Here is a 23,073-nt window from a genome sequence, read left to right on the forward strand (position 1 = left end):
TTAATAAATTCTATTATACTTGAAATAGCAGTTGTTTGTGATTATTTGTGTACCTATTGTAATAACAAGCTGGTGAACACAGGTATTGCTCGAATTCATACTTCCTTTCTGTTCCTTTAAAGAATACCAGATAGATTAACCAAGTTAATTAAGATCTGTATTTTAAAGGGAACACCACCTAAATAAAGTAAAGTTTCACAGTTTGGTTATTGGTCCCTGACGTCCAGGCTGGTGCCCCGTTTTGATTGTTTGTCATCTTGGTAGAGATATGAATGCACATATTCATAACTTTATTAAAATTGATAAAACATCTTTGATAATTTGCCAATAATTGAATCTGTACCCTACCGATACCCAACACAACATTCAAATTACTAGACAAAAATATATATCCTGAGAAAAGTGGATTTTGAGGGGTATAGCTCCATAGAGTCCCATTCCTTCTGCACTCGCCTATGAGCATATGGAACCAGAGTGGAACTGCAACCAGTTCAGAAGCCAGAAGTATCGAGAGAGTGGAACTTCTTCTCTTATTAGAAATTCTTTGACGCACCCTAGCGGCAGCTGCCAGGTCTTCTAGCAACTCTCCGTTGACTTGCGAGCTGGAAAAACCAAACTCTAGTCAGGCCAATCACATCGTGTATAGAGTCGCTGGGCGGGCTTAACATAATGACAGCAGAGTTGCGACGGTTCCGCGTCCCTGCTACTTGAAAACAAAGAAGATGGCTGCTGCTGCTGCTGGCGAACAGCGGTCTTTGGAATTGGCTTTGGCCGTGACTCTGGAAGACTTGGAGTTCAGCTTTTCTTTGAGAAGAGAACAAAGAACGGCACTGAAGTCATTCTTAAAAAAGGAAGATGTGTTCAGAGTTTAAAATTGAATCTATCAACTAGCGTTGCTCTGATTGGTTGGAGCGCTATCCTATTGCGTGCAGATGTTATTTGAAAGACAACCATTTATCTCGCCCCTCGGATTGAGCCCTGCCAATGGTGAGTTCCCAGACCCAACATCTGGATGTGGGGCTGGCTGTTCAGGCTACCTAATTTCATCTTTTTTAACTGTAAAATATGTATGAAGTTTATTGACAATGAATTCCAAAAAAAAAGTCCCGAGAGGACATGGTCGGTGGGAAGACCATACAAGGGTTAAGGGTTCGGCATTGACCCTACACCATCGCGGTCTGAACTGGCCCGGCCGATGGTGTTGCTGCAACTTTGAAAACGTTATTTTCTCCGTTTCATCTTTGATAGAAATGCAGCTGTAACAAGTATCTCACTATCACTGTCCTATTTAAAGCTGCTACAAATGATTAGGGTTGGGCATTGTTTGGATTTTAACAATTCTGATTCTTCCTTTCAATTCTGATTCTTTGAGGGGTGGAGTTGAAATGGGTCACATACCTATTTTCACAAATAAGAGGAAAGTTTTATTTTGATTCAATGGTGGGTTGCAATTTTACAGGGCTTTTTCCATAGACAGTTAAAGAAATGGACAATGTGACGCCGTAAATTACCACGGAGACCAGTGAAGTCTATTAGAAGCTCTTTTCCGGTGATGGCTGAGCGTTACTGCGAAGCCTCAAACTGAGCTTGGAGACGTAGATGTGACGTGAGCAACCTCACGTCACATCTACGTGTCTGAAAGTTTAAGTCTTCTGGTAGCTGTGCCAAGAGAAATTTCAATCATTCCCAGTCTTACAGAGACGGAGAGCATAGGTTTATGTAAGGAGATAACATAGACACAGGCTAATTATTGCTAATTAAAATGCTAGTTAAAATGCTAGTTAACATTAGTAATTAAACTTAAACAGCTAATGTAAGTCAAAACTGCCTGCAAGCTTCTCCTGACTATATGGTAATTTGTCCACTATGCGACAGTAAGTCGCGTGGTTGTGACACAATCGCCTATTTTTATATAAACGTCTGCTACGGAGCCATAACGTGAGGTACAAGGGAATGGAGCCTTTTATACATTGTCGTGTTTTTTTAGAAATAAACAATGGACACATAGAGTCTTTAAACACTTCAGATGTAAAGTTATTCGCTGTCAAAGTGACGTGATCGTGATCGGTGATCGGATTTTAAACTAAATCCTCTAAACGATTCCAATAAAGAAACGTCTCTACTGGAATCGTAATTTTTTGAAAACGATTCCAAGTAGGAATCGATTCTCGATGCCCAATCCTACAAATGATATATCCAGCTACAAAAAAGCTTGAAAAGTCGGAAGTTAGAACGGAACTACAAAGAGTCGTTGTCATGGAGATGATACACCGTCTCGTCTCATCTAGGGTTGGGTACCGAAACGCGGTGCCAATAGGGTTACTCGTAGTAACAAGACCGAATAAGAACAAAAATTTCGGTTCCTCATTTCATTGCCTTACTTTTTTTTTTTCAGAAGCATCGCTGCACGGGATGCTACGTTACCGTTAGCTAGTAGCTGGATTAAACACAATGGTTAAAATTCTGACAGGTTACGTTAAGCGGTGTAAAGTGTGACTGTATTTCCCTGTTGAGGATTCCAACAGCGGGACGTCTGACTGCAGCTGCCATTGTCGGAAAAACAACACAGACGGTGCGTTTACTTGAAACTCGCCAGCCTTGTGGTGCATTCAAAGTTATTGTAAAATACCCTTTTCCCATCTGGTGCTTGTTTTTGTCATTTACCAGCAATTTACTGGTAAAATCAGTCATTGTTATAAGTTATTGTTATTACATTATTAATCAATCATTTAATTTTGACCATATGGCCTTAGTAATAAACAAGCCATTCTTTAATGTCTCCAACTGTCGTTTTGTGCTCCTTTTTTATATTTTATATTATATACATTATAAATATATAATATATATTTCGGTTCAGGCACCGGCACCGTTTTAAAAGTACCGGTAATGGAAAAAACCCAAACAATCCCCAACCCTAGTCTCATCTCATTACTGGAAACTCGCAGCTTTCAGAACGCTGCAGACTGGAGAATTGCAGGCAGTTTATTATGTTTATGTGTTTAGAATTGTGTTAGTTTCGGAGCACAGCGAGTTATAAAGAAACGTCCTGTCACTTTCAACTGCTTTTATGCAAACTTAACATATGCAAATGTCTGTATGAACATTAAAAGATTTAACAACTAAGACATAAACTGACAACCTACAATATCGACATTTGTTTGGTCAAAAATATGATATTTGATAGGGCTGCACAATTAATCGCAATTTCATCGAAATTGCAATATAGACTAGTGCAATATCCTAATCGCAGGGTATTTGTTATTTGGCAAAATATGTATCCAACCATTCTGAATGAAGTATTGTGGTGCTGCAGAGACGTCCCGGCCGACAAATCATATCCTACAGACTAAAGAAAACAATCTTTGTGGGGCGACCTCTAGCTCACCCAGTAGAGCGAGTCCTTTGCAGCGGCCCAGGTTCGAATGCGACCTGTGGCTCTTTGCTGTGTATCATCCCCTCTCTTTCTTTTCCCCGTCTATCCACTGTCATTATCGAATAAAGGGAAAAAAAACTCTTTCTAATGACAACTTGACATTAACCAGGATCACATTACCAGAGGATGCCTTTGTCATGACAACTTGACATTCCTCTCTGACATTTCAACTCTGACATTTCTTTGGAGTGTCCTTATTAAGACAACTTGACATTAAACAGGATGACATTATGTCAAGTTGTCATTACAAAGACATCCCAAACAAATTTAATGTCAACTTGTCATGACCAAGACAACTTCTGGTAATGTCACTTTGATTAATGTCAAGTCATAATCAAGACAACCCAAACAATGTCAACTTGTCATGACAAAAACCGAATGACACTTAATGACAGAAGTCAAACGTTTATGACTTGTTCGTAACGTTTATGACTCGTTCATGACAGTGTCATGTCATAGTTATTAAACAAAAAATCTTTTTTTGGTACACATCCTCGCAAAACACACTATAATCGTTTTCATTTTAATATTTTTCAATGAAAATGAGAATGAGACAAAAAATTATCATTCTCTCCAATATCGTGAATCAAATCGCAATCGCAGTACCAGTCAAAATAATCACAATTAGATATTTTCCTCATATCGTGCAGCCCTAGTATTTGATTTTTTTAATTCATGATGTGTTTCCATGTTTTGCAGGTAAACCCAGCCTGACTCTGCCACTAGTTTCTGATAACCAGGCTCCCTCTCTGCCGCTGCGCCCTGCAGACAAGATCCAATCTGTGGCGCCGGGCCTCGCCATCCACCCACCGGACCGGGCTCGCTCCCGCAGCCCCGTCAGCCCCATCAGTCCTCTTCCTCCCATCGAGGGCTTCAACTGGCCGGACGTCCGCGAACTCCGCTCCAAATACTCGGACCACGGTCGCTCCCAGAAGAGTTCTGTCGGCCGAAGTCTCTCCATCCCAGAGCAGATGTTTGACCTGGGTCTGCGGAGGCACTCCAGCTGTTCCTCCAGCCTCCTCGCTGACGCAGCGTCTGGCGAGGTTTCTTCTTCTTCGTGCAAGCCTCGTGGCAGCCGTGGCACCAGCAGAGAGGAACGCAGAAAGCGTCTCCACCGAGCCAATTCTCTGGACCCTCGGCTGAGTGGAGCACACACAGCCGAGCTGCAGACGCTCCAGGATCAGGTTGCTACCGGCGACTACGATGGTTACTACGTCGCAGCCGAGGCATCGCTACCGGACGACCCCGAACACAAGATCATCGTCATGGAGAAGCTTCCAGAGCCTGCTGAGTCCAAGCCTGTGGAAACAGCCGTAGAAGAAGACGACGACGACAATTACATTCAGATCCGTTCACCGACCAGCAGGGAGAAGATCTCCATCATGGCCGTCATCGACCGCTGCCGGCTCTATCAGGAGTCTGACGAATATCAACAGAGAGAGGACGTGAAAGCCAAAACTGAGCCAGACACTACGGCAGCACCGTCCAACGGTCAGAATGACGAGACACAGAAAATGGGTTCAAACGTTGGACAGAAGACAGAAGCCGGTCAGCAGAACATCGTGAAAAATCTGAGAGAAAAGTTCCAGAGCCTGAGCTGAATAAACACCACAATGAAACTCTTTAAAAAAAAAAACTGCAAGACGTCATATAAAACTCTAAATTGAAGGTGCTGTAGGTAGGATTATGAAGATCCAGGACTTAGCCAAAAAATTTGAACATCGACAAATTCTCAGTCCCTCCCCCCTTTCCGTTAAAGCCTAAAACGGTCTCCTAAGCCCCTCCCCCCACAAGGGAGAATGAATGCATGTGCATGAGCAGTGACTGACAGTTAGACAGTTAGACACCCCCCCTGGCCCTAATTGGTGCATCTGAACAGTTAGACACCCCCCCTGGCCCTGATTGGTGCATCTGAACAGTTAGACACTCCCCCTGGCCCTGATTGGTGCATCTGAACAGGGAGCGGTGGATTTTTGCAAATCACACTACAGGCTGTAGGTGGTGCCAGAGGAGCTGGATTTTTTTTTAAATGACCTGCTTCTTGTAGTTCTACTGTTCAGCAAATATAACAGAAAGCTAGTTTTATAAGGCTTACCTACTGCACCTTTAATACACCCGAAGATATGTAAATAGGATTCCAAAGAACGTTGTGTGAGTTTTAACTCGTACATTTCTAAGTTTTCCAACAAAAACACTAATTATTCTACAGCAGACAACTATTAGCTAGAGAGGACAATTTGTGCTTTAAGTTCTGTGATTATGAAGAAATAATTAAGTTATTTTGAACGTATGAAGAACATCTCCAGATCATGACGGACACTAAAATTTTTTTATTTAAATGTGGAGATCATGAAATAATAAATCAGCCCAAATTCTAATAGTAAGATAAATATATATGTATGTAAAGTTATGATTGTGATTTCAAGAAATCAAGCATTTAGAAAACAAAAAATATTTGTTGTTGTGATTAACGCAGATTATGTAAAGATCCAACAACTTTTCCCAGTGTCCTCTCTGGCATTTTGTAGATAAATATCTAGAAAGATGTAAATATCTTTATACAGTCATCAAGTAAAAACTATCTTCAGTCAGAATATTTCTTAAAAGCACCTTTTTGTACAGGATGTTAATATGCGTTGCACAGTTTAAGTTCTGGGAGTTTGTGCATTTTCTTATTCAGTCGTTCTTAAAGAAAGTAGATTTTAAGGAAGTGTCGCTACACTAATGGACCAGTCTTCCAGTTACAGTCGTCTTCTCTCTGCAGCTGTGTGTAAAGCCCCTGACACACCAACCCGACGGCCGACCGTCGGCAGAAAAGGCAGTCGGACTGATCAGTCGGCTCCCCAAGGTCCAAAAAGTGCCTCAGAACACACCAAAGCGACGGCGACTTTATGTGCGTGTGCGAGACGTAATACGTCTCCATAACAGCAGGCGGCGCTAATCTGTATTGTCGCCCCCAAAAATGAAAACCGGAAATGACGAATGCGTCACGTGGGTCTGGCTTCTCCCGAATTTCAAAGCCGACCATAATGGCAGTATTTTACAAAAGTTTCATAGAAAACATAGGCCATATAATTGCTGAATCTGTCTGTTTTTTTGATCGACAAAGGTCAGTTTAAAAGATTTTCGTCAGATTTTGAGAGGCGTTCGTCTCACTCATCCCGCTTCTCATTCCCGGTAAGTGTTTTTACATAAGTGTACTGATTGACTAGTCAAGGGCTATCACTCCACCAAGCAGACGCCTTCGATTCAGCGTGTCAAATCGGCCAAAATGAAACCGACAGCTCCTCTGACGACAGCACGGAACACACCGAACAGACTCGAGTCACCGACCTCGCCAGACTGTCCGATGGCTGATAATCGGGTTGGTGTATCAGTGCCTTTAGAGCAACACATTCTCACTCCCAGCATGAAAAAAACAACACTTGGTCGGGACTGATTTGGCGTTATTTTTCAACGGGCAGGGTTAAAATATGAACGTTTAACTGACAAGAACGGGACATTTTGCAACCACAGTTTGGAACACAACTTTAAGCTTTAACAAGTGAGTTATTTAAAATCTCCCCCGTAAAGTTGTCATAAACAATGGGAGATTTAGGTTTAGGAAAAGATGGTGGGTGGGGTTACAAAATGTACGTTTCCGTGATACTCGGGACAAGAACAGGACATGAACCATTGTCTCCTGGGTGAAAGTCCTGTGTTTGTTTGACCCATCCACCCCCCCAACCCCCCAACCTGCCTCCTTACCAGGACATTTGGGGCTCTTATACTTCCACACGTTACTTCCTGCTTTGCTCCCGTCAGAACTACTATGGCCACTAGAAGGCGCTGCCACTACAAACATAAATATAGATCAGAATGATGCTGGAGCAAACCACTTATGTGGGAGTTTGTTGCTTTTTTCAATTTTTTTGTAAACCAGAGAAGGTAATGGTCACAGTTTTTAAACATGGTTAACATTGTGAGGATATATTTCACTTTGAGTATTGTCAAAAGTCAATTTGTCCCCATCCACCCCCCTCCCCCCCAATCTCACCCACAGGAGCATTTCATAAATTAGCGCCCCCTACTAGTGGCAGGAAATACGTCCTCATATCTAAACCAGAGAAGGTAACGGTCGCTGTTTTAAACACGTGGTTAATGTTGCGAAACGGTCCCAGTTAGGTTTAGACACCAAAACTACTGAGTTAAGTTAATAAAAAGAAGGTTTGAGTTCAAATAAGACGTGACTTCACTTCCTGAAGGTTACCACGTGATGCAGAACGTGACGTAGCTCCGTTTGTTCCCTAAAGTTAAAAAAACTCTCTGTTTCCTTTTCTGTTCAAACGGGACATGAACCCCGATTTCCTGGGTGAATGTCCTGTGTTTGTTTGACCCATCCAGCCCCCCCCAAGCCTGCCTCCTTATGCAGAGTTTCGCATAAGGTTGTCTCTCTAAGTTGTCTCTCTTAATACTACCTCATCTTGCAGCGCCATGGATGAGCTGCTGCTCTGTCCCATACCGACGATAACAGGTGATTTTTGCGTCGGTATATGACGCTGAGAGACACTGACCAAGCGTCAGGATTTAAGAGTTGGGAGTGAGAATGGGTTGGTTACAGTTACTCCTCTGTACAGATTAAAGCACATCTGTCTAGATTCCTGCTAGGACAAACCAATAAACTAACTCTCCAAAGGTCATTTTGTTCTGCAATAACAACCGATCTTGCAGCTGCACAACTTATGGTGTTATTTTTACATTAAGGGAACAGTCCAACATTTCTGTAAATCTTGCTCTCGGTCTTCCACAAAGCCACAGATTTCAGATAGATATATGTCCAGTGCATAGACAGGTCCGGCACATGTGTAGCGTAGCTAAGCACAAAGACTGGACGCAGGGGGGAACTGCTAGCCTAGAGAAAAAACACCTTCCAACAACTCTGAAGTCTGGTTTACATGTTGTCCCGTGTTTATCGAACAGGTGTAGGACACTGGACCAAGTGAGTAGTGATTTGAAGAACTCTTTGTATTAGCATATTTTCTTATATTTTAATTTTCTCTTCCAGACCTTTCAGAGAAGTCATATACAGGAAGTTTGTAAAATCATAATTACTTAATCTAAAGGAATCTGCTTTGCAATTTCTTGAAATCAACCAAAATGTTACAAAAATTCTATTCTGCATGGCTTGCCAATATTTTGGTATTAGTTGTCAACGGTTCCCTGACAGTTTGATATCATCACCTGTAATGTGCATATATATATATATATATATATACACATAGAGTACTCATTTTTCGCTGCTGTTCATTGGAGCCGTGCGTCGATGGAGTGGACAGGTTTTTGCTGAATTTCCAACCAATTTTTAAACTGTTTGCTTTGCTACAAATGCCAGACATGTATCTATGATACAGGATACTTTCAAACCAAAATACCTTATCTTGTGTAGATAGTATAGAGTGTGTTCTAGACCTACTCTATCTGTAAAGTGTCTTGAGATAACTCTTGTTATGATTTGATACTAGCTAACAAGTTCCCAAAATGTTGGACTGTTCCTTTAACCTTCTACAGTTTCACTTAACCCTTGTGTTGTCCTTGGGTCAAATTTGACCCGTTTTCAAAGGTTTTTATATCAGAAATATTCAACCAAATTGCTTATTATTAAATAATAACATGGATGCATGGATGTATGTTGGACGTATGGAACCACAACGTTCTTCCCAGGAAAAATGAATGATTACTTTCATTGAGTTTTGGGTGTTTAATACAATTTTATAGCATTTCAAAAAAATTCAAAACAGTATATCTTGACTACTGTAAACTTACCGATACCAGTTTGTGATCCACTCAACATCCTCTGAACTATTAGTCAAAATAATACATAATTATTGCTTTTCTAACTCAAAAATTAGGTATAATGTCAAATAAATTCGGTGTATTGACCAAAAAATGTGTTGAAAAAAGTGACTAAAGCATAGAAAAAAGGGCCAAAAACATTTTAAATTTTGACCCAGAAGGACAAGAAGTTCATCGTCGAGGGGAAGACAACACAAGGGTTAAGAAAACTGTCTGCATGTTGCCTGATCTTCTGGTTTTTTGAGAATTTCTGATAATGTGATCTTTAAAGACATTAACAACATCAAATGTGTCAAATATCTCACACTGAACATTTAGCGTGCAGCCATTTACAATAACGTTTGGAGGACAAAACCTGCTTTAAAAGAGAAAAATAAAATAGTGGAGGATGTAAAAAACATGATCAAGTGAACACTGAAACTAACGAAACATTTCAAGTGAGCAAACCTAATTCCTTCTCTAAATTCCTTAATTTGAAAGACATGTTTTATATTCTTAATCCTTCAATATGCAAATGAGGCAATCACCTAAACAGTTTTACCCTCGGTAAACAAATTATGATTCATGTATTTATTATACATCAGTGGATGTATTTCTATTTTTTTGTGCCTTCTGGTTTCTGTGTCACGTTCATTCAAACATCGTACTTTATTCTTATTTATTTGTATCCTAAAAAGTCAGGTTTTGTTCTCCTTACACAAAAGTGAAATAACAAACCTGTTATTGTTAGCACCTTGCTCAGATTTGGGACTTGAACCTGTGACTTTGCTTTAACCACTGGTCCACCCTTCACATGATGTTCCTCACTGAGTCGACCACTGTTAACGGGCTCGTTCCTGTTTCTGTACCTCCTATTTATTTGATCTGATGTAAATAGAAACAAATATATTGTCTGTATTTCTATAACAGTTGTTACGTGTGTTGAACAAACTTGTTATTGTATCTGTGTTGGAAACCGTTCCCTCATTCCCTCACTTACTATTCCCTATATAGTGTTCAGGGCTTTAAATCAACTTGTTTGAACACCAGCCAACATGGTTAGTAGGTTTTTAAAGTTACCAGCCAATCAGATCTTCCACTAGCCAGCTTCTCTGGTTTGTTTGGCACTGTTCCGTTCATCTTCTCCGTTTCAGCGTAGCTCGTAATCGATACCTCGCACTCTAGGCACGTAGCCAACGGTTGTATGACATGTCACCACATAGTGTTCATGGGTAATGTAGGATTAGTGCTTACAAGCCAGATAATGATTACGTTTCCAAGCCAAAGACTCACAAAACTTCTCTAATTTCTTGACAAAAACAGACCAACATTTTTGCAGCCGGTCGATTCAAACAGACACAGAGTTATCAGCTTCATTCATCACCGGACAAATTGGCTAATACCTTTAAAATGTTACCTGCCAAAGTTAATTTTTACTTGCATTTGGCAGGTTGGTGGGTGTCAATTTAAAGCTCTAATAGTGTTTATTAAAGAGTGAACTGTATAGGGAACGAACAAACGAGATTTAGGACACTACACTGGAAATATCGCTGCGTCAGTAGATGCACCGGGTATTTGTGTGACTGAGGCGAGCCAGCCAGCATCATGTAAACAAATTAAAACAAAAATACTTGTAATACGCTCTGAAACGAAGTGAGCACTCAGGAGAATAAAAGGTTGTATATTATATACTGTATGTTGCGTGTTACATTTCCAATGTTTAAAAACCAAAGGCCGCTCCATTTTTCCTTTGCAGTTTCTGTGGGTGCTTCTGCTTCTTCTTCTCCTCCGGGAAAACACAACGTGTTGCATTGTGGGATACGGGAGTAAAATGTAGGGTACATTGTATGTAGACTCAGATTAGTAAAATGTAGGGTACATTGTATGTAGACTCAGATTAGCAGTGCATTGTGGGTATTTTATAGTGGACTATATAGTGAATGAAATTAACCATAGAGAATTTGAACACCGCTACAGAATGACGAACACAATGTAAAGGGAACTATTTCTCGTGATAGGGAACGGTTTCAAACACAGCTACTGTCATCCGGAGATGTCTGTTCTGTTCTTCATTAAAACCACTTTATACAGGATCAACACAGAGTTTGTGTTAATTAACAGTTTTGTTTATTTTTTATTTTGTTAATTTACAGTTAATTCTGTATGTGTGCAAAGACAAACTGTCCTCACAAACACTGTCACATTAAACACACCTTTATTTATACAGCACTTTTCATGCAAGCATGAAGCCCAATGTGCCTAACACAACAAAAATAAAACATGAGAAAAAAAAAGAAAAATTTATGATAACAATAAGACAGAAAATTACAAAATAAACCCAATAGAATAAAATAAACACCAGGGTTAAAACATGATATAAGAATGATTGACAGTCAAAAATAATGCTACATTACTCCAAATTAAAAGACAGTCTTAAAAAGATAGGTCTTTAATTTCCTTTTGAAAATACATTGTAAGCTCGCCTTAGTTTAGGGGCGTAAAAACAGAATGCATTTTCCCCAGAACATGTATGGGCTTAGGGTTATACGTAAGGAACATTTAAAATAAATTCAGTGGCGTGTCCTCACAGTAACACACAGTCCTCACAAACACTGTCACACACACTGTCCTCACACACACTGTCACACACAGTCCACACACACAATGTCACACCATTCTCACAAACACTGTCACATACACTGTCCTCACACACCCTGTCACAAACACTGTCCTCACACACACTGTCCTCACACACACTGTCACACACAGTCCACACAAACACTGTCACACATAGTCCTCACAAACACTGTCACATACACTGTCCTCACACACACTGTCACAAACACAATGTCCTCACAAACACTGTCACATACACTGTCCTCACACACACTGTCCTCACACACAGTGTCCTCACACACTGTCGTAATAAATGCTGTCCTCATACACACTGTCACATACACTGTCCTCACACACACTGTCCTAACAAATGCTGCCCTCACAAACACTGTCACATACACTGTCCTCACACTGTCCTCACACACACTGTTCTAACAAATGCTGCCCTCACAAACACTGTCCTCACACACACTGTTGTAATAAATGCTGTCCTAACACACACTGTCACATACACTGTCCTCACACTGTCCTCACCCACGCTGTCCTAGCAAATGCTGCCCTCACAAACACTGTCACATACACTGTCCTCACACACACTGTCACAAACACAATGTCCTCACAAACAATGTCACATACAGTCCTCACAAACACTGTCACATACACTATCCTCACACACAGTGTCCTCACACACTGTCGTAATAAATGCTGTCCTCATACACACTGTCACATACACTGTCCTCACACTGTCCTCACACACACTGTCCTAACAAATACTGCCCTCACAAACACTGTCACATACACTGTCCTCACACACACTGTCACAAACACAATGTCCTCACAAACACTGTCGCATACAGTCCTCACAAACACTGTCACATACACTGTCCTCACACACACTGTTCTAACAAATGCTGCCCTCACAAACACTGTCCTCACACTCACTGTCGTAATAAATGCTGTCCTAACACACTGTCACATACACTGTCCTCACACACACTGTCCTAACAAATGCTGCCCTCACAAACACTGTCACACACAGTCCTCACAAATAAAGTCACACACACTGTCCTCACAATTTCCTCACTTGCTGTCTGAACAATGCATCAACTTGTATTCTTATAACTAACTGAATGCAAACCAAAGACACACTGCAAGTTAAATTTAAAAAGTGCATCTCTTACACCTATTGGGATGTTTACAAGTCATTTGTGAAACTACAGTTCAGTGTCTCCACAGGCCTTGATGCAGTCTCACTATCTGAACATCCAGAAGAAGTTGTAGTAGTTGCACATTAGAAGTTACAAACTTCATCTGTATAACAGCTTATCTGTTTCTGACACTAGTTGGATCACAATAAAAATTCAAACATCTCCAACACGCAACACAGGTAAGTAACAACAGCATTCATTAAACCTCAGGCAGTTAAGAGGGAGGAAAAAGGAAATAAAAACAATATCTGATTGGCTGACATCAAACACCGGCTGGACAGGTTTTGACGTCACTCTGATGTTGTTTTAGACTTGGACTGAAGTTATAAGGGTGTGCCGTTGTCCTCGGATCAGATGCACACAGACATCAGGACGGACCCGGAAGAAAAGAGTAGCTTCATGTTTCCTCGACGCATGAAGGTGGAAAGAGAAGACCTGAAGTGAGTTCAACAGGTAAGAATCCTACCAGAGGAATCTAAATGTCCGATAATCAGGATCGCTTTGATCACATTGTGCTGTGTCTCTGTTTAACTGGAAAGTAGAAAGGTTTCTTTATGCTGATTGGCTGATTCAAAATATCTATTTGAAATATTATGTAGAATTTCTCTCTGAGTTGAAGAACAATGATTTTATACAATATTTACATGTAACGTTGTTTGTATGTCCTAAAAAGCAGCAGTTTGTTTGTCCCCTGAGTTCATGTCCAAACATGCCGTGAGTGCCTAAACTTGTTTGACAGCTTGGATCAACTTGACTGATTTTTTGTCTGTTGTTTAACTCTTAAAACTCTGAAGTGCATGGATGAAGTGTTAAGTGCTCAAATACAGCCATCTTCCAACACTGAGACTGACCTGGTATTATTGAAAACCCTTTAGCACAGTCCAGGTCTCAACTGTCCCAGACTGTACCAGGCTTTTTAACCCTTTCTAGATGGACCAGAGCCAGCCCTGGGTGGAAGGGGACTTAGGGGCCTCTGCAATCAGGGGCCCTAAAGGAAGAGAAAATGTGAACTATTAAATGTGCTCTAAGTGATCTCACGCGTTTTTTAGGCTACAACATTTTCTGTCACATACAGCAAACAACTCCTCACTATCCGCTATCTGTCTGTCCCCTGAACACACTGTAAATAAACGCGGTCTCTGTAGACAGCCCAGGCTCCACAAACGGCAACAAAAACAACCTGTGCCAACCTGCACCACCAAACATAACAAACAGTCTTAAAGCATTCCAGCCAATAACGCCAAGAAGGATTTGGGGGTGGGGGTTGGGGTGTTAGTGCGCGGAAGCACGGAACGGAGGGGACGGGATGGATCATGGATGTATAGGAGGGAGAGGCGAGCTATCCTCATTTTGTTTGAAAATACTTTGAACGTCAACAAGAAGTGCCGTCACCCAACATTGTTTAGAGCACCTTTAATTAGGGACCTAACACCGAATGGCGCGAGCACCCTTTTATTTGTGTAGAGATTATTATTTGAAAAGCTTGGGATGCTTGAAAAACTTATGAAAATTGGCATCAGTCGTCAGAACTGGCGTAAATTGCTGTAGTGATTGGGGTTTGGGAGTGGCCAACGGGCTCCATAGTGCCCCCCAAAAGCACACTTTGGGTTGGGATAAAGTTCCTTTCATCTTCGAAATTTGATGGGATCATTGCTATCATCTTCTGTCACCCAGCAGGTGTCAGCCATCTTGGATTTTGTGCATTTATTTCCACTGAACAAACACATGTTGGAAGATATTAGAATGCACAAAAAGTCACTAAACTAATTATCATGATTCATTTGCTCCTCTAGTGAACTATGGCTCAGTTTATTGAAGACTCCAGCCTCGAGGGCTGGGAGGTGATTGGCTCCGGAGGTTTCGGACAAATCTACAAAGCCAGGCATCGTCAGTGGGCCTGTGACGTGGCCATTAAACTGCTTCATTATGATGACGGGTAAGTGCTTACAAAGAGTTTTCTGTTTATAATTACATTCAGTTGTGTGAATCACCAATTATGCAAACAAACACACACAGGAACAATGAATCTTTGCTGCGTGAGATCAAGATGATGCAGGAAGCAAGCAGCCTGCATGTTATTCGTGTCCTAGGGGTCTTCAAGGGTCTACCACCAAACACCAAGTCTGGCTTGTCAACACAGCTTGGTGTGGTCATGGAGCTCATGGAGAGAGGATCACTGGCCTCCCTGCAGGTAACCAGGGGTGAAGAACGAAAAACATAAATATAACAGATGATTCCAAACTTTTAAATGGTAGTGTATACAAAGCAGAAGTCACATGATTTACTATTTGTCGATCTGTAACTTTGAAAACAATCTTACAGAAAGCCTTGGATGGACCTCCACCCTGGCCGCTGGTCTTCAGACTGGCTCACCAAATGGCTCTTGGTATAAATTTCCTCCACAGTCTGCCCCGTCCCGTTCTCCACCGGGACCTAAAGCCTGAAAACGTGCTGCTGGACGACACTCTCAATGCCAAGGTGAGTCCCAGACCTTCAGGGGAGGTCAGGCCTCATGCTTACTTTATATTGTTATAATAGTTTGCACATTTTATGGAGACTAAATAAAGTCTGAAAGACATGTACTGTAAGCCCAAAAAATACATGTTTTTTCCAGCCTGGTCACACCGAATACTGTGAAATGATCACAAACTGTTAACACTGCATTATGTGGTGGTGGCACGGAATGTGTGAAAATTCCGTGTGCCAACCACGGAATTTTTAGCAATTCCGTGAAAATGCCACAGATTTTGAGTTAAAGGGCCGTGTTCATTTCACCGAATTCTGTGAGATCAGGTTGTTTTTTTCCTGAAATGTTATGCAAAACATATTTGATAAGCTCTTCGTATACTTTGTGTACAACAATCTTGATTTGTAAAGTAACTAAACAATAAATGCAGTGGAATATAAATAGAAAGTGGCATAAAAAGAAAATACTCAAAGTAAATCCCTTTTCTGCTACCTTCCTCTCTTTGCTAATTCTTTCTGCAGCTTACAGATTTTGGCCTTTCCCGGATTTCCTGCAGCGTCGCACAGGTTTCCAAGAAGGATGATGAAGATTCAGGAGGGACAGTCAACTACATGCCCCCGGAGGCGTTTGGCGAAACATACAAACCTAAACGAGCCTCTGATATCTACAGGTATAAGAGGCCCAAACTAGCATTTTGATAAGAACATTTTATTTATCATACAATAAATAATAATTGGAAACAGAATAACTCCTGCCCCCATGTCTACAAAGTCTAGCACAGTTTCAGTCTTGACAGGAAGTCAAAATATCAGTGACATAGTCCTTTACATGTAAGGGAATTGGTAAGAGTATTATAGTATATATACTCAGGTGTTTTCATGCACTGATTTTATTGTTGTCATTGATTGTGCTCATTCTCACAAAAGCATAAATTTACAGATGACAACAAACCCTATCCATCAGTGAACCAGGGTGTGATAATCCTGACATGTAACTCTCTCTGTCTTTCAGTTATGGGATACTCCTTTGGTCCATTGTCACAGGGAAACAACCATATGAAAGTAAGTGACTGTCTTTAGCCTCTCTTACTATCAATGCTCAAATCATATTTTGAGACGGCACATCTTCAAAAAGCTAAGGGCCACCACCCCGACCTATCCCCTAGTGGATTTGTGTGCTCTTATACTAGGTGCTTTGGTCATAGGTACTACAGACAGTAGAGGGCGCTGCCTTACTCCACCCCTGAAAATGGAGGGTAGGGCTCACTTTAGAGTTCCACTTTGGTTGTGTCAAATGGCCAGAACTTACAATAGAATAGGTTTCAGCACTAAACTCAAGGACACTCCGACAGCCTTTTTAATTCTTCCTCCAATGTAGATGCACAGCGCACCAGAGTGGAGCTCCTCATCCCACTGGGACAGCGTCCACTGCTCGACGATATCAAGGGCGATGCTCTGGGGTTGGCAGAATTGACAGGACTGATGCAGAGATGCTGGGACAATAAACCTGAACAAAGGCCTCCAGCCCTTCGTGAGGAAACTCCTTCATTTATCCCTGAATTGACACAGAAAAATAGCTTGTGATGCCTGGCTCCAACATTACATCTTTACTCTATGTTGTGTATAACAGAGTGTACAACTGTGACAGAACAACTATATAAGATGCACAAAGATGCAATTTTTGACGCTGTCCATGAAGTGCTTAAGAAACTGGTGAGGAACAAATCTCTTCATAAACACTCAGTCCTGCTGAGAGAAATGTTGACAACATGCAGCAAATCACTGTTTTTGTCATTGTGTGTAACTGGCTCTTTCTCTTCCCATTTCCAGGACCAAAAGGCAAAAGAAAAAGTCATGACAGAGCAGGTTCAGAGGGATCATATCGCTGAGGCTTCAGGTCTGTATTCCTTTACTACTGTTGCCAGGGTCCAGACCTTTGAATTCAACCACTCCTCCAAGTTAACTGATCCATCTGGCATCGCGACATGAAATGGCCTCTTTTTGGTTAAAAAAAGAATCAAGCCAATGTCTAATGATCAGCTAATCAGCACCATAGGTGGGACTAACTCTGTTGTAAAGCAGTTGGCATCGTACTTTGTTTTGACTTTGCTCTAGTGAATTACTGGCAATCTGGCATACCATGTGTCAAAGATTTTACCGGACATCCGGCCCTGTCTGTCTTTACTGTTTACTTTGCGAGCATGCTTTGGGTACTGGGCTCTCTGGCCAATCACAAACAAGTTGGTTAAAAGTGTGCTAACATCATAGGCTCCGTGGTAATCTACTTTGTAGCTACTGTTGTGGCTTTAAAAATTGTTTAGTGTATGTGTAATGTGTAAAATAACAGAGTGAAATAATGTAACCTCTCCTCTGGGATTCATGACATCATTCTTCTTTTAGCGGAGGAGATCCAAGAGTCCCTGAGTGGAGTGAAGCTGTCTGCTGATCCACCCCAGAGTGAACTGGACCCTCTCAGGTATGGACAGACAACAAGAGCTCACACTCTGCAGGAGCCTCTAATTTCTCTAATTTCACGTCTTTCTGCTCTGGACCGTCATCATGAAGGACTTCTTATTTCTGTTAATCTTGTTCAGAGGAGAAAGGAGGCCCGAGTCAGGAAACACATGGATTCACAGAAGTCTTATTGAATGGAAACATTCATCAGAAACATTAAAAACTTGGTTGTAAAATCATTCTCATCTTAGTTCTGCTAGCAGCATTGCTCTGGTGATGGTAATGTTGGTCCAGACTGAAAACTATTACCTTTTCATTACTTCATCTTGTTTGTGACCCTTCAAAGAAAGTGCTGACCTGCTCCATCTTTAACATTGATAAATAAGATATGATTAATGGTGGCATAACTTTAAATATATTAAGAATTAAAGGAGTGGGTTGGCAAAATGATACTGTATCCTGCAGATGCATTTTTAAAGTTGCTTTATTCACAACATCAGGCACTTAAACATTAATCCCTGGGAGCAAGGCTCACCAAAGGAGGATATTTATGAATTTTACTTTTTACTAAGTTCTAAGTGTCTGAACACCAGAAATGGTGTTCAGACAAAATCATCTTTGTGGTGTCGCAAAGATGATTGCTGCATATGTCCTCATTAATACTATCTTATTTATCAATATTAAAGATGGAGCAGGTCACCACTTTATTTGAAGGGCCAAAAACAAGATGATGAAGAAGGGTAACACTTTACTTGAAGGTATCTACGTAAGAGTGACATGACAGTTATGACACATGTACTGTCATGAACCTGTCATAAACTTTATAAACAATTCATAAATTTTTTTGACATAATGCTCCTGTCTTTAAGTGTCATTCGGTTTTTGTCATGACAAGTTAGGGTTAGGTTGAGGGTTAGGTTAGGGTTCATGTGTTCATGACAGTGTCATGTCACTCTTATGTAGATAAAGTGGGTAAAGTGTTACCGGAAAAAAAACTGTACCATCACAACCCTAGTCATGGAGACTGTTGACTGACATGAGTTTCTCTGTCTCTCTGACAAACTGAGGATCACTGCTTCGTGTTGAACAGCAGTTAGGACACATGTTGAATAGAAAATCATTCTGTCAGTGTTTCTTCCTCCAGGATGGACCTTGGTGGTGAGCAGGGGTTAAGACTTCGTCTGAGGAAGTGTAAGTGTGGATTTAATTTGACTAATGAAGACAAAACAACACACAGTTATCTTTAAATAAAAAGCTGATTACTGACTACATGAGTCATCATTAAACTCTGCCCCTGAGCCCTATCCCTCAGGAAATCTCCTAAAATGAATCAACCATAATGCCTATATGCACATATCTGGTCTAATGTAATGGTAAGAAAACATATTTCTAACATTCCAGAGCAAATGGAGATGCATATCCCAAAATATTTGATTTTATATTTACAAAGTTTGTATTTTTACAACTTTATTGTTAAAAGACATAGTTTGGACAACATACAATTGGTTTATATATTATTATAGATGTAGCAGCTCACATCACCAACTGCAGGTAAAGGTTGCCATGATGACATGTTGTCTTAGAGAGTTCTTTTCACAGAAACGAGGCTCTGGCGCACCTTATATAGTCTTGCTTCTAGCTCAAAAACCGCAACTCCTATTGCTTAAAGGAACATGCCGACTTATTGAGACTTTGTCTTATTCACCGTAACCCCCAGAGTTAGATAAGTCCATACATACCCTTCTCATCTCCGTGCGTGTTGTAACTCTTTCCGACGGCTCCACTGGTAGCTTAGCCTAGCACGGATCCTTAAGGTAATCGGTTCCAACTAGCCTACTGCTCCGAATAAGTGACAAAATAACACCAACATGTTCCTATTTACATGCTGTGATTTCTATAGTCACAGGGTGTACAAATAACAAGGTCACATGAGACACAGCCATCTTCTAACCGTATATAAACTGGGAACTATATTCTCAGAAAGGCGAAGCACTGCTACTTCTGCTACTTGGGTGGAGTGATTTGCTCGCAGCACCTGAGAAGCACCGGACAGAGAGTAGCAATGCTTCGCCTTTCTGAAAATATAGTTCCCAGTTTACATACGGTTAGAAGATGGCTGTGTCTCATGTGACCTTGTTATTTGTACATGCTGTGACTATAAGGGTATGTATGGACTTATCTAACTCTGGGGGTTACGGTTAATAAGCTAAAGTCCCAATAAGTCGGCGTGTTCCTTTAATGTTTAATACTGTGAGAGATATAACACCCTGCTGATCATCCTTTGCAAGAATGGTGTGTGATTTGTAAAAAAATGTGTTGACTTTAGCTGTCAGAAAAGGGCCTCTTTCTGTTCTCTTCCTGGTTTTCTGGTATGATTTAACACAGGAGGAAAGGCGTCAATTGGTGGACATGGCTTTACTTTGAAGCTCACTGTGCCTTGTGTGAAAGTATTTTTGCCTTCCTAATGACACTGTTATAAAGGGCACACATTTCCCTACACTTTGATGTAAAATTAATGTATGAAGAGAATTTTTGTCAGTCAATATTTGGCCTACAACATTTTTAAATTATGTATTTATTTAGTGTTTTAAAGTTTAACTTTGAAACTTTTTATAGGACCTCTATTAAATAATGGATTAATTAATGATTTTGAAAACTAATTTATTTATTCCTGTTTTGATGTACAGTTAAATATTAAATAAAGAAATGCTCTATTTCAATGTATAATAATAATAAAGCCTTCAAATGTGTCTGATGATAAACTGCTGTTGTGTCTTTTTCTGTCCATCAGATTCCTGTGAACTCACAGTGGACACAAACACAATGAACAGATGCCTGAAACTGTCTTACAACAACAGGAAGCTGAGACGTGTGAGAGAGGAGCAGCCACATCCTGATCATCCAGAGAGGTTTGACTCCTCGTGTCATCAGCTGCTGTGTAGAGATGGTCTGACTGGTCGCTGTTACTGGGAGGTTGAGTGGAGCGGATGGGTTTATATAGCAATGAGTTACAGAGGAATCAGCAGGAGAGAAGACAGTGACAACTGTGTGTTTGGATATAATGATCAGTCCTGGAGTCTGATCTGCTATGATGGTCGTTACGCTGTCTGTCACAATAAGACAGAAACTGTCCTCCCTGTCTCCCCGTCCTCCCTCTCTGGTAGAGTAGCAGCGTATGTGGACTGTCTTGCTGGCTCTCTGTCCTTCTACAGAGTCTCCTCTGACACCCTGATCCACCTCCACACCTTCAACACCACATTCACTGAGCCTCTTTATCCAGGGTTTTGGTTAGGGTCTTCTTCCTCAGTGTCTCTGTGTTCTCTGAAGGAGAAGACAACTTCCAGTCGTGTGGTTTAAATGTTGGTGGTGGAAGAGCCTCACTTTTGTTGACTGATTCTGGCTTTAATGACAAACTGTTGACTTTATTATTTCCTAAAATCACATTTTATTGGAGCAGCTTCAAACAGCTGCTAATGTCTGCAGTGATTTAAATCAATAAATGTTTTAAAAAAAAGAAACATTCAATGTTTACATGAGTTTAAAATCTTTTAACAATTATACATCTTTTTCAGTTTAAAAATGTTAAAATTGTGTTTGAAAAGTCTTACTCACTGGAAGAACTCAAACGGTTACAAAACAGTATTTATAGTGTCAAATCATAAGAGAAGTTATCTCAGGACACTTTACAGATAGAGTAGGTTTAGACTAGTCTCCAACAAAACCAGCCAAAGTCCATTTGAAGATGAGGTTTAAAAGCAGACACCATCTGTGGCAGCTTGAGGTTCTGGTCCCCCTTTTTCAGAAACCAGGACTAAGGAAACAGAGTGAAGGGCCATGCCAGTGATTCCAGGCTGCATTCTGCCTCAAAACAAGCCAACTTTTCCTAAATATATGTACTAGTTTGATCCCCACTGCTGCTTCATTCCATCTTTCAGTGCTGAGATTATCTTTCATTGGATAGTCAGCTGGCGCCATCTAGTGGACAGATAGTAGAACTACACCATCTGATGTGTGATTTCTCTGATTAGGTTTCTGGATGAATGAAACACAGCAACTGTCTCAGACACAGTGGAGAACAAATTAAGAAAGCACAATGTTTCAGCCACCAGATAAAATACAAATATCTTACAAGAAATCTCCAACATGCAACACAGGTGAGAAACAACAGCATTGATTAGCCGATCACTTTAGACGGTGATGTATTGTATTAATGTATCAGTGTTTTCTTTAATGATTCCTCTTTAATCCGCCAACATGACATCATGACTTTGCGTAAACATACACGCCACTTTCCTAAAGCCAAGTGGTGTGTTATCTGTATGCATTTTGAGCTATCTGTGTGTATGTCTACGCTGTATACAGCGTACAGCAGTTTGCAACGTCACAGCGTAAACATACTACTCTAAAGCCACGTGGCATGTTATCGCGAGGCTACGTGTTATCGCGACGCTACGGTTGGGTTTAGGAAAAGAACAAAAGTGGAAAGGAAACCTGACACGCGGGACACGATCCCCAGTCTCCTGGGTGTAAGTCCTATGTTTGACCCATCCTCCCCCCGACCAACCTCCCTACGTGGATTTTCGCCCTTTCATACTACTTGCTACGGTGTAAATTCACACGCAATCGCAAGGTAATGTAACGAGTATGTGTCTTGATAACACGCAAATAATGGCATACGAATTGGCCTGTCATACATACGCCATTTCATGAGATCAGTCTGAATCAGCTTTTACTGTGAACATTTCCAAGCACGCAGTAATGTCCCTGCAGCTAATACGCCTATTGTGAGATGTTTAAACATCAAAACTAAAAACTAAAAATAATAATGAAATGACAAGCAATGAGTGCTCCACACGAACAGACATAATGCAGAATAAGATGGTAAGTAAATTGGTGATGAAGTAATATTTTCCACCAGGTTGTCCACATTTATAGAGCCAACATGAAACAAGACGGTGAGAGTGTACGGGGCGAAGAATCCAGATATGCTTTCTGTTGTCCACCTTCCGAATATTGTAGTTTCACCCGCCAAACCACATCAATAAAATCGGGAAAAAAATGGGCGGAGTTAATAACTCCTTCAGC

General features: G+C 40.9%; 2 protein-coding genes across 4 annotated transcripts in view; both read left to right on the top strand.

The window, feature by feature from the left end:
* Window positions 1–5,150, top strand: part of LOC116061266 (pleckstrin homology domain-containing family G member 3) — a 50,232-nt gene extending 45,082 nt beyond the window's left edge. For 2 of the 3 annotated variants that reach the window (XM_031315366.2, XM_035995734.1), the window contains exon 19: window positions 4,133–5,150. In XM_031315366.2, coding sequence (XP_031171226.2) covers window positions 4,133–5,034 — 902 coding nt within the window. In that variant the 3' untranslated portion in view covers window positions 5,035–5,150. The remainder of the gene's footprint in view (window positions 1–4,132) is intronic. The other variant, XM_031315375.2, reaches the window with a different exon arrangement.
* An 8,300-nt stretch (window positions 5,151–13,450) lies between these two features.
* On the top strand, window positions 13,451–21,493 carry LOC116061815 (receptor-interacting serine/threonine-protein kinase 3-like). The gene is made up of 12 exons (XM_031316178.2): window positions 13,451–13,521; window positions 14,862–15,004; window positions 15,085–15,259; window positions 15,391–15,546; window positions 16,057–16,205; window positions 16,547–16,596; window positions 16,913–17,065; window positions 17,165–17,247; window positions 17,365–17,431; window positions 17,935–18,172; window positions 19,133–19,179; window positions 20,780–21,493. Exons 2-12 carry the CDS (start codon window positions 14,868–14,870, stop codon window positions 21,343–21,345), a joined length of 1,821 nt encoding a protein of 606 aa, XP_031172038.2. The 5' UTR covers window positions 13,451–13,521; window positions 14,862–14,867; the 3' UTR covers window positions 21,346–21,493.
* The last annotated feature ends 1,580 nt before the right edge of the window (window positions 21,494–23,073 follow it).

The sequence above is a fragment of the Sander lucioperca genome, chromosome 19 (assembly GCF_008315115.2).
Source record: "Sander lucioperca isolate FBNREF2018 chromosome 19, SLUC_FBN_1.2, whole genome shotgun sequence".
NCBI classification, from domain to species: Eukaryota; Metazoa; Chordata; class Actinopteri; order Perciformes; family Percidae; genus Sander; species Sander lucioperca.

Coding starts and splice junctions, on each gene's coding strand:
- LOC116061815 (XM_031316178.2), top strand. CDS start 14,868: ATGGCTCAGTTTATTGAAGACTCCAGCCTCGAGGGCTGGGAGGTGATT. Junction 15,260..15,390: donor GATCACTGGCCTCCCTGCAG/GTAACCAGGGGT, acceptor ACAATCTTACAG/AAAGCCTTGGATGGACCTCC. Junction 16,597..16,912: donor AGGGAAACAACCATATGAAA/GTAAGTGACTGT, acceptor CCTCCAATGTAG/ATGCACAGCGCACCAGAGTG.